Source organism: Tamandua tetradactyla, chromosome X, assembly GCF_023851605.1.
Source record: "Tamandua tetradactyla isolate mTamTet1 chromosome X, mTamTet1.pri, whole genome shotgun sequence".
NCBI lineage: Eukaryota > Metazoa > Chordata > Mammalia > Pilosa > Myrmecophagidae > Tamandua > Tamandua tetradactyla.
This window is the reverse complement of record NC_135353.1, coordinates 73,726,538-73,741,244: the sequence shown is the minus strand read 5'-3', so window position 1 is coordinate 73,741,244 and position 14,707 is coordinate 73,726,538. Positions and strand designations below refer to the sequence as shown.

Sequence of the window (14,707 nt, the reverse complement as noted above, 5' to 3'; positions counted from 1 at the left end):
GTGGTGAATGCATAACTATGTAATTATACCAAGAGCCATTGATTGTACACTTAGGATGAATCGTATGGTGCTTGAATAAAGCTGTTAAAAAATAATGTGGGGAAGGGGTATGGGATGTTTTGGGTTTTCTTTTTTATTTTTATTCCTTTTTTGAGTAATGAAAACGCTCTAAAATTGATTGTGGTGGTGAATGCACAACTGTATGAAGATACTGTGAGCCATTTATCATATACTTTGGGTGAATTATATGGCGCATGAATATATCTCAAGAAAATTGCGTTTTTTAAAAAACTGTTTTAATATGATCACAATTTTATTTTTTAAACTGTGAGAATCAGTGTAAAGGAATATGATAAATGCCAACAGTGAACTTCTTTGAGTGGTGGAATTACAAGTGATTTTTATTTAATTCTTCATGCTTTTCTGAATTTTCCAAGTTGTCTACAACAAGCAGATAGGTATCCATTTGAAAATCTGAATAATGAATGTTTTTTTAATGTAATCTGTTTTCCTTTTAACGCTAATTCTAGTGGTACAGCAAAGTGGAGGAGTGAGTAAAAATTATGCAAGCTTAGTAGTAGAAATAGGTGAGAAACCAACATACCTTTTGATTAAATGGGCTCGGTTGTTCACGTAGTTGGAGTCAAAAGAAAAGTTCTCAGTCTGAAATGGGGAAAAAATGAAATCAAAGGTTATAATGATGTTTCATGAGAAGAGTCTAACTATCCTGTTGAGGAGGAATTTTTCTACTGGGCAAGAAGTAATGAATGATTTGGAAATCAAGACCATAGCAGGGCAACAGCCTGAAGAATGTCTGCTGTCTCCTTGGAGCCCTAGGGACTCTGCAGAAGCAGCACTTACCTGTAGACCAACATGGACTTGACAAAGCATTCCCTAGAATTTGGTTGTCTTCAAACTATGTAACCACTTACAGAGAATATACAAAATGACTCACAATCTTTAAAGTAACTAATTGCTTCCCATTCCCCAGTGAACATAATTGGGCTGGAAGTTCAAAGGTATATTTATTAGTAGTTGATGTCTAACATGTTAAAATATTTATTCCAAAGATATGGAAATGAATACACAGTGATGTCTCACTGTGGATTTAAACTCTGCACTTTTCTTTAAGTCATCTTGCTCACCACTGGTTATGCAGGAAGGTCTTTGTTTCATCACAGATATAAAGGCATGTAAGGGTGAAGGCCAGTCCATCAGGGGTGTCAAAGCCTTTCATGTGAAGCATGAAATTTGCAAGCAAACCTCTGTCTCAGCTTCTATCATTAAAACACACTGCATAATCTGGTTACACTACACTGACTGAGTACAAAAGCAAATGCAGGATACCTGCCAGATAAAAGGGATGGATAAACAGCTTATGAGCACACAGAGCTTGGAGGGAAAGAGGAGGGGCAACCTTAGAAGAGGTGAAACCCAGGGAAAAGTAGACATTGAAGTAAATTAATATCCTAGTAAAGTGGGTCTTTCCCCCAATGCTAAAGTATGATTCTTCTTGAACCTTTGGAAGCACCAAAAAATGCCCAAACACATGTCCACTCTGTTTCCGTTCTATCAGAACTTTCTACCATTTCTTAGGCATCTTCTAAAATTATTTCAACTGAGGGTGCTTGGAAAGGGAAACACATAACAGATTCCTTGGCTGGCTCACCATTTTTAAATCCTTTCAGAGGACTTCTTGTCAGATATTAACTGTGCTAGATTCTTGAAATTAACGATGTAACCCTTGCTCTCAAAGAGCTCATAGTTTGGTAGAGAAGCAAATGGGACAAGTAATATCAAATCTGTTTATCACATGTGCACCAAAAAGCCAGCAGCCAGGATAGGGACCCTAAGTACCTAGAGCAGATGAGGATGGGGTGGTGAATAAGTGGTAGAAAGGAAGAGAAAATTGAAAAGGAAATTAAAGCTCAACTTGGTCCTGCACTCTTACTCAAGCATGTACATGTCCATTCCCCCAAATTCCCTTTATTTGAAGATGGGCTGTATAACATCCACTCATATTGCTTTCATCAAGAATACAAATTCGGGCAGGCCACTGTGGCTCAGCAGGTAAGAACGCTTGCCTGCCATGCCTGAGGACCCGGGTTCGTTTCCCGGTGCCTGTCCATGTAAAAAAAAAAATAAATAAATAAATACGAATTCCCCTTTAATGTAAAACACAAGTAATTTTACTTGCTGTTGGGAGAAATTAATTGGGAGAGTAAAACTCAGATGGGTCAGTTCATTTCTAATTTATTCATAAGAAAATGAATGTTTAAATTATTTCACACATAATCCATGAGGAGGAAGCAAAATTGAAATTGTGTTGGGAATATAATCTAAGTATTTGCTGGTAGAGGAAATAAATCAACAAGCATTTTTTTAATTAATTTGTTGTACCAACATAATAGTTGGTTATCATATCTTCTGTGATATTCAGCACAATATCTAATTTAACAAGAGGGACCGAGGGACACCGCCCCTCCACCCCCCCCTCCAAGAATCATGCTATCCTGATAAAATGGAGAACTGGTTAAGCACATACGACAGTTCAATTATTGGTTTCACTGTACAAACTTGGGCAAATTATTTCAACTCTGTGTGCCTCAGTTTCCTCTTCTGTAAAATAGGGATAATAGAACATGAATCCAAAGGAAAATTTCAACTGCATTTATCATGACTCAGGTAGCAGTCTTATCCCTTTCTTTTTTTCAGAACTTGAAAATCTGGGTAGGATCAGGGGTTTGACCTCATTCAAGCAATAAAATAGTAGTCCATTCCTATCTCAATGCCCAAATGTAGTAAATCTTTTTCTCTTCAAGAAAGTTAGTAGAGCAACACACAGATTAAAAAAAGGTGGGGGTAATCTAGAGGATACTGGCTATGCAGGAAAAGCATGAGCAACACTGCAAGCTACTGTCCATGTTAAAGCCAGTTTTTATATAGAATATTTTGAATCATTTTGGGTGTGAGGGTATACAACCCGTCTGTACTGTTTCTCAAATACAGAGCTCTGTGGTAACCTAGCCTCCAGGCATGGCGTCAGAATTGTATGTTTGAGCAAATAAGCAAAACCATGTTGGGCTGGTTTGGAAGGATTTATGTACCCTAGAAAAGCCATATTTTGATCCTAATCAGTCTTGCAAAAGCAACGGTTTCTTCTAATTCCTATTCAGTACTACAGGTTGGAAACTTGATTAGGTTATTTCCACGGAGATGTGACTCCACCAAAACTTGATTAGATGGGTGTCTCCACCCATTTTACGTGGGTCTTGATTGGTTTACTAGAATCCTATAAAAGAGGAGCAGAGGGCGGGCAACGGTGATACAGCAGCAGAGTTCTCACCTGCCATGCCAGATACCTGGGTTTGATTCCCAGAGCCTGCCCATGACAAAAAAAAAAAAAAAAGGAGCACAGAGAGTTCCTTTGGAGATTCTGAGAAAAAGGAGAAAGTTTCAGAATGGTGCAGAACCATGAAGCAGAGAGTCTACCAGCCAGCAATTTTGAGAGATGAAGAAGGAAAATGCCTCCCAGGGAGCTTCATGAAGCAATAGGCCTAGAGAGAAAGCCAGCAGATGTCACCACGTTTGCCATATACTTTCCAGTTGAGAGAGAAATGCTGAATGCCATGGCCTTCTTGAATCGAGGTCTCCTTCTATGGATGCCTTAGATTGGACATTTTTTATAGACTTGCTTTAACTGGGACAATTTCACGGCCTTAGGACTGTAAACTGCACCTTAATAAATTCCCCCTTTTTAAAAGGCATTCTGTTTCTGGTATATTGCATTCTGGCAGCTAGCAAACTAGAACACATGTATATTGTATATCTGATGACTGCACTACTTCTTGGTCCTAATGGAATAATATATTGCCCCATGAGGATTCCTACTCATCAGGTATAGAGTTGAGAGAAGAAACCAATTTAGAGGGCTTGCTTGTAGAGATCTTAACAATTTTCTTTCCCTCCCTTGGGGACACAGATTGGCTAACCCTGGGCAGATGTGCCAGCATGGTCTGCCACTGTAGGTAGGAGGGTATCATTGAGGCTTATCCCTTTCTTACATTTCTTACTTTTTCTACTCTTAAAGATGAAGGCACCCATTCTTGTGGGTCTAGCTTTCAAGTGTAAATAGTCCATTCCCAAACTAGCTCAATCCACAATGGGCAGATGTGCAACACTGCAGTCTTATGTAATGAGAAGGACTAGTCAAAGACGAAGGTTCTCAGAACTGATTCATCCATTGGCTTTTGCCTTTCTAAACAATCTCAGGTCTTTTTGTGAGACAGCCTGGTTGGAGTTATGGGAACAACCTATGCAACAGAATTATTCTAATTGGATAGAACACACTATTCTGGCCTCACTAGTACTACTTTTCAAACAACTGAATTAACTTGCCATAGATGGCTTATTATTTACGGATCTATGTATACTGACTTATAGCCTGTTCTGGTTTATGGTGTGTGCTCAAACCCAACCCCTCTGCATTGAAAAAGTAAGTTTTTTTCATATGTCAGATGAAGCAAAGAATGAGAAGGAAATAATCTTTTCTTAATGAACAGTTTGCATGTCCTAAGCCAGTGAGTCTCAGCCCTGACTATCCCTTAGAATCACCTGGGGAACTTTGTTTTAAAAGCATACTAAGGTCAAGGCTAAGGTAATTCTGAGGTAATTGGCCTGGAGTGGGTTCCAGGCACTGGTATTTCTTAAAAGCTTCCCAGGTAATTCTAATGTATATCCAGAGTGGAGAACAGTTATCTTGAGCAAAGGACTGGCTATATGCTTTGACCTGATGTGCTGTGTTTTCTAAGGCAAGCCCAGCTGTTTAGAAGATGGCACCTCTTCTGTCAGATTATCCGACAAAGTCTTCTCAATATAGGGGAAAGAACAACAGGATAAATACACTTTTTTTGTATGCTGTACGGTAGGGTCACATTTCATTAAGAAATACACTTTTTAAAAAATAATAAAGGGGCTTTTCTGCATGAAAGTATTAGCTCCTGGTTAGCCTTATTCCCTTAACATTATTCCAATCCCCTCTCTATGTATTCTAAATGGCAAATTATGTGAAACATTCAAGAGGGGAAATCTCATCTAAATGTCCCATTAATTTCACTATAGGAAATGTCCCCATCTCCAATGAGACAAACAAATTAACACCAGAATATAGCAAGAGATAAAAACATTTGTTTCTGAGAAAACTAATTATGAAATTTTTAAAAAAAGTGTCTGGAGAAAACTTTTATTTCTAGTTTCAACAGTAAATAAGTCACTGTCATATAATTCACTATATTTCTTCCAAATCCTTTCTCTAATTAGAAGCCTTTATCCTAGGAATTTATTGAGAGCATGCTTTTCTCACTTTGCCTAGGTATAATAAAGTCTTGGTTTTCTATAACCTTCAGAAATTCTAGATACCTGAATTTTCCAGAAAGATGAAAGTTTTCCCCTCTAAGAAGTAAAACTTTGATTTAAAACCATAACCATTTTGCCTTGTTTCTAAAATTATCACAAAGTTCCCCTCCTTAAAATAAAGTGTGAAAAGTATAATTTAATGTCTTATGGGTTACTTAGGACCTGCTTTTGAACCTAAATTACAGTACCACAAGTTTTGCCTGTACACTCAATGAACCCAAAGTGCAGTATTTTAAAAATTCTTGTCTGTAATTTTTACCAGTTGTCCCTCACCAACTTATCACTCAGCTGTTATTTCTCAGTGCTTGTTAGTATATCAAAAACAGCTCCTCTTCTATTTCAAGTTTGATGTGTCTAATCTACTGTGCTCTTATAAACCAGATAATTATATTTGTTAGAATAGTCTAGAAAATAAGTTCTGGGTAGAGAGCTCCTAAGAAGAGAATTACATGATCTTTAATATTTGGACTTCTGTGCAAAATTTTTAGTTTTGTTACTGTTTCTTTCCTTGTTCAGGAGCTTTCTTTGCCTACTACTGCCTGTTCTTAGGGCCCTTCTGTTTATATGAGGTTTCTAGTGAGATTTTTCGGTGAGTGATGTGCTATTATGTCTCCATGCTAATAAGTCTGGAACATCAGAAACTGAATACTTCTACATCGTTAGGCCTCCAAGGTACTAGAGAATGCCCTACCTTAATTGTCATTTTGCATTACTTCTACAGTTCACTGAATGATGCCCTGATCTTTGAAAGAACAAGTGCAGCTCTCTCAGCACCATATTTATCACCAGGAGAGACTTTACCCTGAGGAGAAAGAAGCCCAATCAATGCAGGTATCCAGGACTAAGATCCTTGCCCTGTGCCAAGAAATCCCAGGTCACCACACCAAGCTAAAAACAAGTTGAAGATCCTGGGATTCTAACAGAGATTCCACAAACCTTAAGATTTTCATTTTAAAATGAACAATTATTTTAAATTATTCTTTAAAAGTTTCATCAAACTGAAAATCATTATAACTACAATCTGTTAAATATATATTTTTTTAATTTTTAGCTCTTAACAGATATTTTAGCAACACAAACAAAGAAACTGGAATCCTAAATCAGATGGACACACAGTTATTTTAAAATGCTGTTTTTTTAAATAGCTGATTTCCAATAATGATATTTGTGCCTATTGATCAACAATGAAAATATCCATAACCTTTTCTGAAAATGGTTGTTCTTTTAGATGGCCATCTTCTCACAATGGCATTTTTTGGAAATGAATTGACAAATAGTTTTATCTCGTTTTCTATCCCCTATATAAAAATGAAAATGTAAATTCTACATAAAAATAAAGTCAATACGCCTTCAGCTAGAATCTGTATTCAAATATTCATCCTTCTAGACAGCTGAAGCTAAGCAAGAGTTAGTAAAGATAGAAAAAAAGGCACCATTCCCACAATTCCCATCACTAGAAAGCTCATATTTACCCTGAACTGGAAAAAGCACTAACCATATCTATTATCTACACTTTCCACACACACACAGCCTTTATTCTCTTCCCTTCTCTTTTTCCTTCTCTCTCTCTCTCTCTCTCTCTCTCTCTCTCTCTCTCTCTCTCATATACACACACACTATTTGACTAGAAGAAGCATTGCAGTGTAGTAGGAAGACCAAGATTCCCTCCCCATGTTTGTCTTTGACTCACTGATAACCTTAAAAAATCACTTTACCCCTCTTGAGATCTTAATTTATCCATCTATAAAATGAGAGAAATAACCCAAATTATCTCAATGCTCCCTTCAACCTCCCCAAATTCTGAGATTCTAAAATAAAATGGTTCTTATTCATTCATTCAATACACATGTGCCAAACCCTGTGTTAGGTCATGATAATGAAAAAAGACACAGCCTTTACCCTCAAAGAGGTCAGGAACTCATGAACCACATACCAAGCCTAAATCAAAATGTCAACCACTCAGAAAACAATATACACACACAGAAGCTGATACTGGTACACACCTATCTGCAAATACATGTATATTCAGGCCTGTAGATATAGGCCACTGGACCACTGGGCTCCAACTCTGAGAACTATTCTGCTACTTTATAGAACTAATTAGCACCCTAATGGCTTGACGAGGGTAAGTGACTCACATAAGAGGATGTGGCCCTTATATTTGTTCCAAATACATAACCCATGCCATAAATTCAGGAACCTTTCCTTTCCTGTCAAATGAATGATAAAATCTTTAAATTCTTCACAATAGCTCATGCATCTGTCCCTCCCAGTTCATTTCCACAGTTTTCATCACTTTTTGTCACTGTTTCCTCATCTCCATTTTCCTTTTTCCCAGCCCCATTCTGCAAACTGTTATCTGGGTTATCTTCCTCATTCGCTATTATAATCACCTCAGTTCCCTTATCCAGACATTACAGTGACTCTTTATTGCATTTAAAATTAAATCTAAATTAAATCCTTAGCTGAATTTTCATCAAATACAAGTTCTCTATCACCCATTACCTAGCCAGCCTCATTTCTAACATCACTCCACCAATGATGACTCCACATTGCTTAGCACTTCTCAACACTTTGCATATAGACTGCATAATGTAATTATGCACAGACTCAGGTTTTATGATTATTTTGTGTGTAGTATGTCAGTTTATCTTCCCAACTAGACTAGAAGTTCTTTTTTGAGGCCCTTTTGCGATCTGCCAAAATGCTGGACATTTAACAAGTATTCATGTAATGCATCAATGAATTACCAGAGAATAGATGGAATAAGTTAAGAATGAGGTTATTTGTTCCAGTTAAAGCATATGACCAATTCTGTTAGGGCAGGCTAGTTCTATTTCTTCAGAAAAAAAATCCATTCTGCAAATTATCTTCTGTTATTAGAATTTATTCTCTTTCTTCACTCCCAACTACCACCATATAAATACACAATAGTCTGGATATTACTGTCAGGGACCAGATGACAAATCAGGTACTTTCTGCCCATGTAAACCCATCAGTCCCGCCACATCTCCAGGAACAGCCATGGTGACACAGGAGAGTATGCCCAAACAGGGTAGATACAATTTCTGTGAGGCATAAGGTTTTCTCAGGTTGTAGACCTCTAAGTCTCAGACTGATAGTGTGGTAGCTACTTTTCTGCATGTGGTCTAAGTCTCTAGTGGCTTTCAGGCCTATGGATGGGAAACACAAGCTGTATGGTTAATATCTAACAAGTCAAGCTGAAAGAGTTCCCCTCTTGCTATCCTTTCATCATCACTTCTAAGATTTCACTGAAGCCATTGATGTGGTCAAACTACCCAGAAGTAGCAAAGATGTCCTAAGGAAAGTACTTTTCACTGCCCCCATCATTCTCTGGGTCAAAGCTGTGCTTCTAGAAGAGCAAACCAGTTGCAAATTTCACTACAAAGGCCTCCTTGAGAAAAGAGCCAGTCCTCTGCAGGAATCCGTTCAGTTCAGAGCCTACTAAAAAGAGCAAAGAGCCTGATGAAAGATCAAGCTGAGCACCTCAGCATTTTAAAAGACACACAGCCTGAATTAGGCCCTTGGACTCTTTCCTAAATTCTTTGTAGGGGGTTAGTGTTCTCTAAAATAGTATCTGTTTATAAAAGCTCTAAGGAACCGGTTAATGCCTATTTTACATACCAAATGCAAAATCATCAAAACTTCAGTGTGAGTAAAAGTGGCTTAAAAGTAAATAAAGTGACAGAGCCATTCACAAAAGTCAAACTTCCTCACCAATGTAAACAAAAACCACCTGAGGAGTAAATAGCCATCAACAAAATTTGCCAGTGAAGCAAATCCTCGAGTCAAACTATCATTCTTAAATATGTGACAAGAAGACTTTAAAGCTATTTTGCAGGCTCAAAGTGCCTTTCATCCCTAAATATCAAAGCACTTTACAGGCAAGTTCTAACTCTTACTTCCACTTAAAACAACCAAAAAACAAATACACAGGTTAAGTGCTACAGCCACCTTTAAATACTAACTCAGCTAGAACATGACCTCTCCTGAATCAGATCTATCTTTGAGGCCCTGCGGCTCCTCTCTTCTTTGCCACTTAAGTGGCTGCGAAGCCCTGACTGCCTACAGAACATAATTTCTGTTGAGAGAAGTTTGTCAGCTGAAAAGACTTTCAAAATATTTGGCGGGAAACTGGCAAGTGGCCCTGTGCCTGTGGGCCAAAACAACACACCAAATCCAGTTCCAACTACAATTTGATTATTTATATTAAACATCACTTAAAACCCTGTTGCCCCCCACAAGCTTATTTAAGAGTCAAGGAGTTAATAGCCTGAGGTATATCCTTCTAAATTCATTTCCATTGTACTAGCTTCTTTCATGCAGAAAAAAAAAAGCAGTAGAGTAAGATACCATCTTAGAAATACTGAATGCATTAGCCTCTAAAACTGATGTTTTTCTAATTAGACATAATCCAACAGATCATTTTCTTGTTTTGGTCAATGAAACCCTGCATAATTCTCTATGGGTGCAGATATTTTGATTGCTTCCATGGCAAACAAAGTGATGTCTCAGTTCACCAAAATGAGCAGAGTCAACGATGTGCACCCAGTATCCACTTATATTTACTGTCACAAAAAATATAAACAGATTATTTATCCTTGACCTTTTAAGTACTAATTTCAAGCTTAATGAGGCACAATAAACATTTCTCAAAATCAGACTCCGTGGTTGCTTAATATTGGCAACCCTCTAATTATGACTGCAGTTTAAATAAAGGGCATTTTGTTCTGCTGAAATTATTAGGTCCTGAAGGAAATCCACAGTTGTCTCCAGTTTTGAGCGATTTCAACAGGCATGGCAGCAAATCAGTGTTGAAGGCAAGACAGAGTTTACACTTCAGCATCACTTTGTGAGCCATAAATGAGAGCAATAGGAAAAGGAACTTGAGAAAATAATTGAAATATTACTCATTCTCTAAAATCCCCTATCTTTCCTTCACCCAAATCTTAATAGGCCTTCTCATTTAATGCAGGGAAAAGTAGAGAGGGGTGTAGGTCAGGGTTTGACCTGATTTGAAAATAAAGATTAATCAAAAGACTTATCTGACTAACAGTGCTAGCAACCATGCACAGTAAAGCCATAATTACATCTCACAACATGGCTAATATCATCAGCAGCTTGAAACTGTCCGAATGGTAGAAATATGCAATGTGATTATGCAATGCACCAATAGAACAACAACTACAAAAGATTACACCTTCTATTACAAAGAATTCCAGAATGTTTAACAGGCTATTATAAGCAGGGACCCCTTCCATCCTCCCACCTCTGCTATAGCTGAAGCATTGTAGTCATTTTGCACCAGTAACAGCAAACAAAGAGGGTTTCAGGAGAGAGAATTACTAAACCTTACAGGAAACATAAGGAAAGGAAGATTTTTAGATGGGCAGAAATCGACACCCAAATTGGAAGCTGGAGCTGAAGATAGATGTATTTTCTACTCGGCTTAGAGCATAGAAGTGACGAATTTTACTTCTCATCCATCCAGCAAGATTTCCTTAAGGTGCTTAAAGACCATAATGGAGCAGGTGCCTCCTATTAATATAATCCTGAGAGAAGAAATTGCATTTGAAAATAGACACAATATATAAAAACTTGCCATTTCTTTTCCTCAAAGCCTTTTAACACATTAACTAGTTAATCCTCCAGCTACCATTATGAACTAAATAAATATGATTAGCCCCATTAGCAACAGTACAGAACAGGTTAAGAGACACTCCCTCTGCTAGAGAGGAAGTGTTGCATCTGTAACTGGAATTTGATATTCCCTCACTGTACGGTTGTGCTCACTAGGGTACAACTTATTAGGATTCTGGAAAATGCAATGAAATGGAAGTAATTAGGACTGGCTGGCTGGATGCACTATTCAGGAAGAAAAAAATATTCTAGCCTGCTTAAACATGACAAGTTCAAGGGCGGTGAACACAACTAGAGCAATTTCCTTCTGCAGGAAAATTAAGAAATAATGAGGGGGAACAGCTCACTCTTCCTCTCCCATCACACTCCTGGCAACAAAGGCCAGGAACAATGTCAGGAAAAACGGCTCACACTAAGATGCAGAGACTGATGATTCCAAGCGGGAAGTTTATTGAGAAGCTCTCTTAGCGGAGGGGGTCTGAAGAATAGACTTCAGCCCACCTCGGAAGGGTGGTACAGCATTATATACACTGTGTTACCTGGGGTGAGGAGGGGTTAGTATAACTGATGAGTTATACTATGATTGGTGGGGAATTAGGGCAAGGAGAAGTGGCATTTTTGGATAAGTAGCAAGACTTGGTTACGGGCAGGAGGTTTAGGGTCAATAGGGAACCATTATGGTTTCCTTGATCAGGTACGTAGGCCATGGATGGGGGTTACGGGGAGATAACCACAGCTGGTTAATTACTGCCATCTTTGTGAGGAGAAATCTCTAACAAACAATTCCAAACTTGACTGTCAAAAAAATTAACACCGTCAGAAGCATAACAACATACTGTGTCAGGCAGCCATGCCCCTCAGACTGTGCAGTTCATTTCCCTTTCCTTTTCCCACATTGTTCAGCTTCTTCCCTCCCCAACTCTCTCCTGGTCAGTCTTTCAGATACTCTTGGACACCCCTTTTTTTATTAACTCTTTCAAATGAACACATCCTTCTCTGAAAGGAAATTGTCACAACCACCCCTTATTTGGTCTGCTCGGTACTTGTGTCTACTTGATAACAAAGAAACATTTTGTTTGGGGTTAGACAAGGCTAAACAGGTGTAGGAAGTAATATCATAATTCATATACATTTATATCTATACATATAGATATACATATACACACAAACATTGTATATAAATTTTTGTGAGAGAAAGAATGATATAACTTTGTATCTGGATATTTAAAAATGCTTGTTCTTGATAGACCTGGCTTCAGTTAGGGCCACAAGTCACCCTGTTGATTATTTTTTGAAGACAGTTATAAGCTTTAAAAAATCATAGAATATTAAAAAGAAAGGTCCCCAAAGGTCTCCAAATAGAAAGTCTTCAAAATGAAGATAGAAATTTTTCTTATTGGCTGTGTGACCTTGCAGAAATCACTGAACCTCTCTGACCCTCAGTTTCTAATCTATAAAATGATGAATATAAGATCTTTCCTATCTCCCCTACAGGGTTATTATGATGATGAAATAAAATAATCTATGTGCAGGTGCTTTCCAAAACTGTGTCTCACCAGGCAAATGGCAGGTATTACTGTCAGATCATAAACCTGATTTCCCTTGAACATGTTTCTATTTCTAACTAAATACTTGTTGAACATTATAAATAGTTTTCTTTCTGAGGTTCCCTACTAGAATATTTTATCTCATTCTCCCACCATCTGTCCCATCAGAAAAAGGAATAATGTGGTGAGCAGTCTTTCCTTTCACATGGTATATATTATATACACACACATACACAAGTTCTCTAACGTTGATTCAACAGGTAGAGAAGGAGTCCAACTTCATACAGCAGACACCTTAGCTGGAGCATATGTGTCTGCGTGTGAGAGAGAGAAGAAAGAACTCAAGTTCAACAGAGAGTTCAAATGACCTCATGCCATGTGAAATTATGTAAGGCAAGATTTGAGACACTTTAAAAGCCTTTACAAACAAGCTTTCCTTCAGAACCCCATTTCCTTCCTTTCTTATGATTGAACTGTCACAGAATCGCTTTTCTTAAAACAAACAAAAAAACCCCACTCATCCCAGGGTTAGGTAAAGCACATTAGCATTCAAAATTCAAAGCTATCAGCTGGAAACGAGCCAATCAATGGAGTGTAGTACACTGATAGCAAAACAGGGTTAAAGGATTGGGGTAGCTTGGAATCCAATGCCACAGCCACAAGCCACATGCAGAGATTTAAATTTAAATTGACAAAAATAAAATTTGATTAAAAATTCACATCCTTCTCTTCTGTTGCTCAGATGTGGCCTTTCTCTCTCTAAAGCCCAACTCTGTAAGTGAAATCATTGTGCTCCCCCCCACCCCCTACGTGGGACATGACATCCAGGGGTGAAAGTCTCCCTGATGTCCTGGGAGATGACTCCCAGGGATGAATCCAGACCTGGCACCGTGGGATCAACAATTACATACTGACCAAATGAAGGGAAAGAAGTGTAATTAATAAAGCACCATTGGCTGGGAGAGTTCAAATAGAGTAGAGAGGCTATTCTGGAGGTCATTACTACGCAAGCTTCAGTTGGACGTTGCTACCTATCATAGCTTGCCAAAGCCCAACCAAAACCATTCCTGCCAATCCTACAGAACACCTAGGGTGTTATATAAGATTCTACAATGGTTCCATGCCCTAGGGTAACTGCTCAGAGACCTACAACCTCCAGATGGGTCCCCGGTCCAAATAAGTCCTGAAATGCAGAGAGGCCACCTTCTCCAGAACATCAACTAGTTCTATCCCCCTACCCCATATTAGTGACAGCCCCTTCCAACATGAAAAAGTTAGAATGGGCATAGCCCAAATACCCCTAAAGAGTTGGAGAAAGATCAAAGGTGATGGTGGAGTTACACAGAGAAGATAGGGTTTAACAAATGTGTGTGATTGCTGAATCATTATATTGACATCTCTTTTAGTCTCCAGTATCTTAGAGCAGCTAGAATTAAAAACCTGAAATTGTGGAACTGTAACCCATTTCAAATTCTGAAATCTGTTCTACAAGTAATTTATTGTGACGTGCTTTGAAATTTATTGCTTTTTTGCATATATGTTATTTTTCACAAAAAAGAATAAAAGTCAATTGTGATGATAAATGCACAGCTACATGATGATATTGTGAACCACTGATTGTGTACTTTGGATGATTGCATGGTATGTGAATATATAATATATATCAATTAAAAAACTTTAGGTCCTCAATCACAGTAGCCACATTTCAAGTGTTAAATAGACACATATGGCTAGGGCCTACCATAGTGAACAGCAAAGGTATAGAATATTTCCATCATCACAGAATATTATTGAACAGCACTGCCTTAGAACATGATGCACTCAGTGACCTAAGGAAATATAAGGAGTGTATTTACCTCTATCACATCATCAGTTCATTGTATTGCTTATTTAGCTGTCACCTCCACTAGGCTGGGAACTCCTTAAGGGCAAGGTCCACAATTTTGGTGCCTGTATCTTCAGCCCAAATCATTGAGCCTGGCACAGAGCAAGCACTCACTCACTTCTTGTTAATGGAATAATAGCTAAGGTTGGAGCCCTCTATAAGGGTGTCTCATCTGTCTCTATCATAGATTGAATCAGAA

General features: G+C 38.1%; 1 protein-coding gene across 1 annotated transcript in view; it reads right to left on the bottom strand.

Annotated features, from left to right (window-relative positions):
- Nucleotides 1-14,707, bottom strand: part of PCDH19 (protocadherin 19) — a 163,971-nt gene that overhangs the window by 101,971 nt on the left and 47,293 nt on the right. The window contains exon 5 of the mRNA XM_077146981.1: nucleotides 605-663. Coding sequence (XP_077003096.1) covers nucleotides 605-663 — 59 coding nt within the window. The remainder of the gene's footprint in view (nucleotides 1-604; nucleotides 664-14,707) is intronic.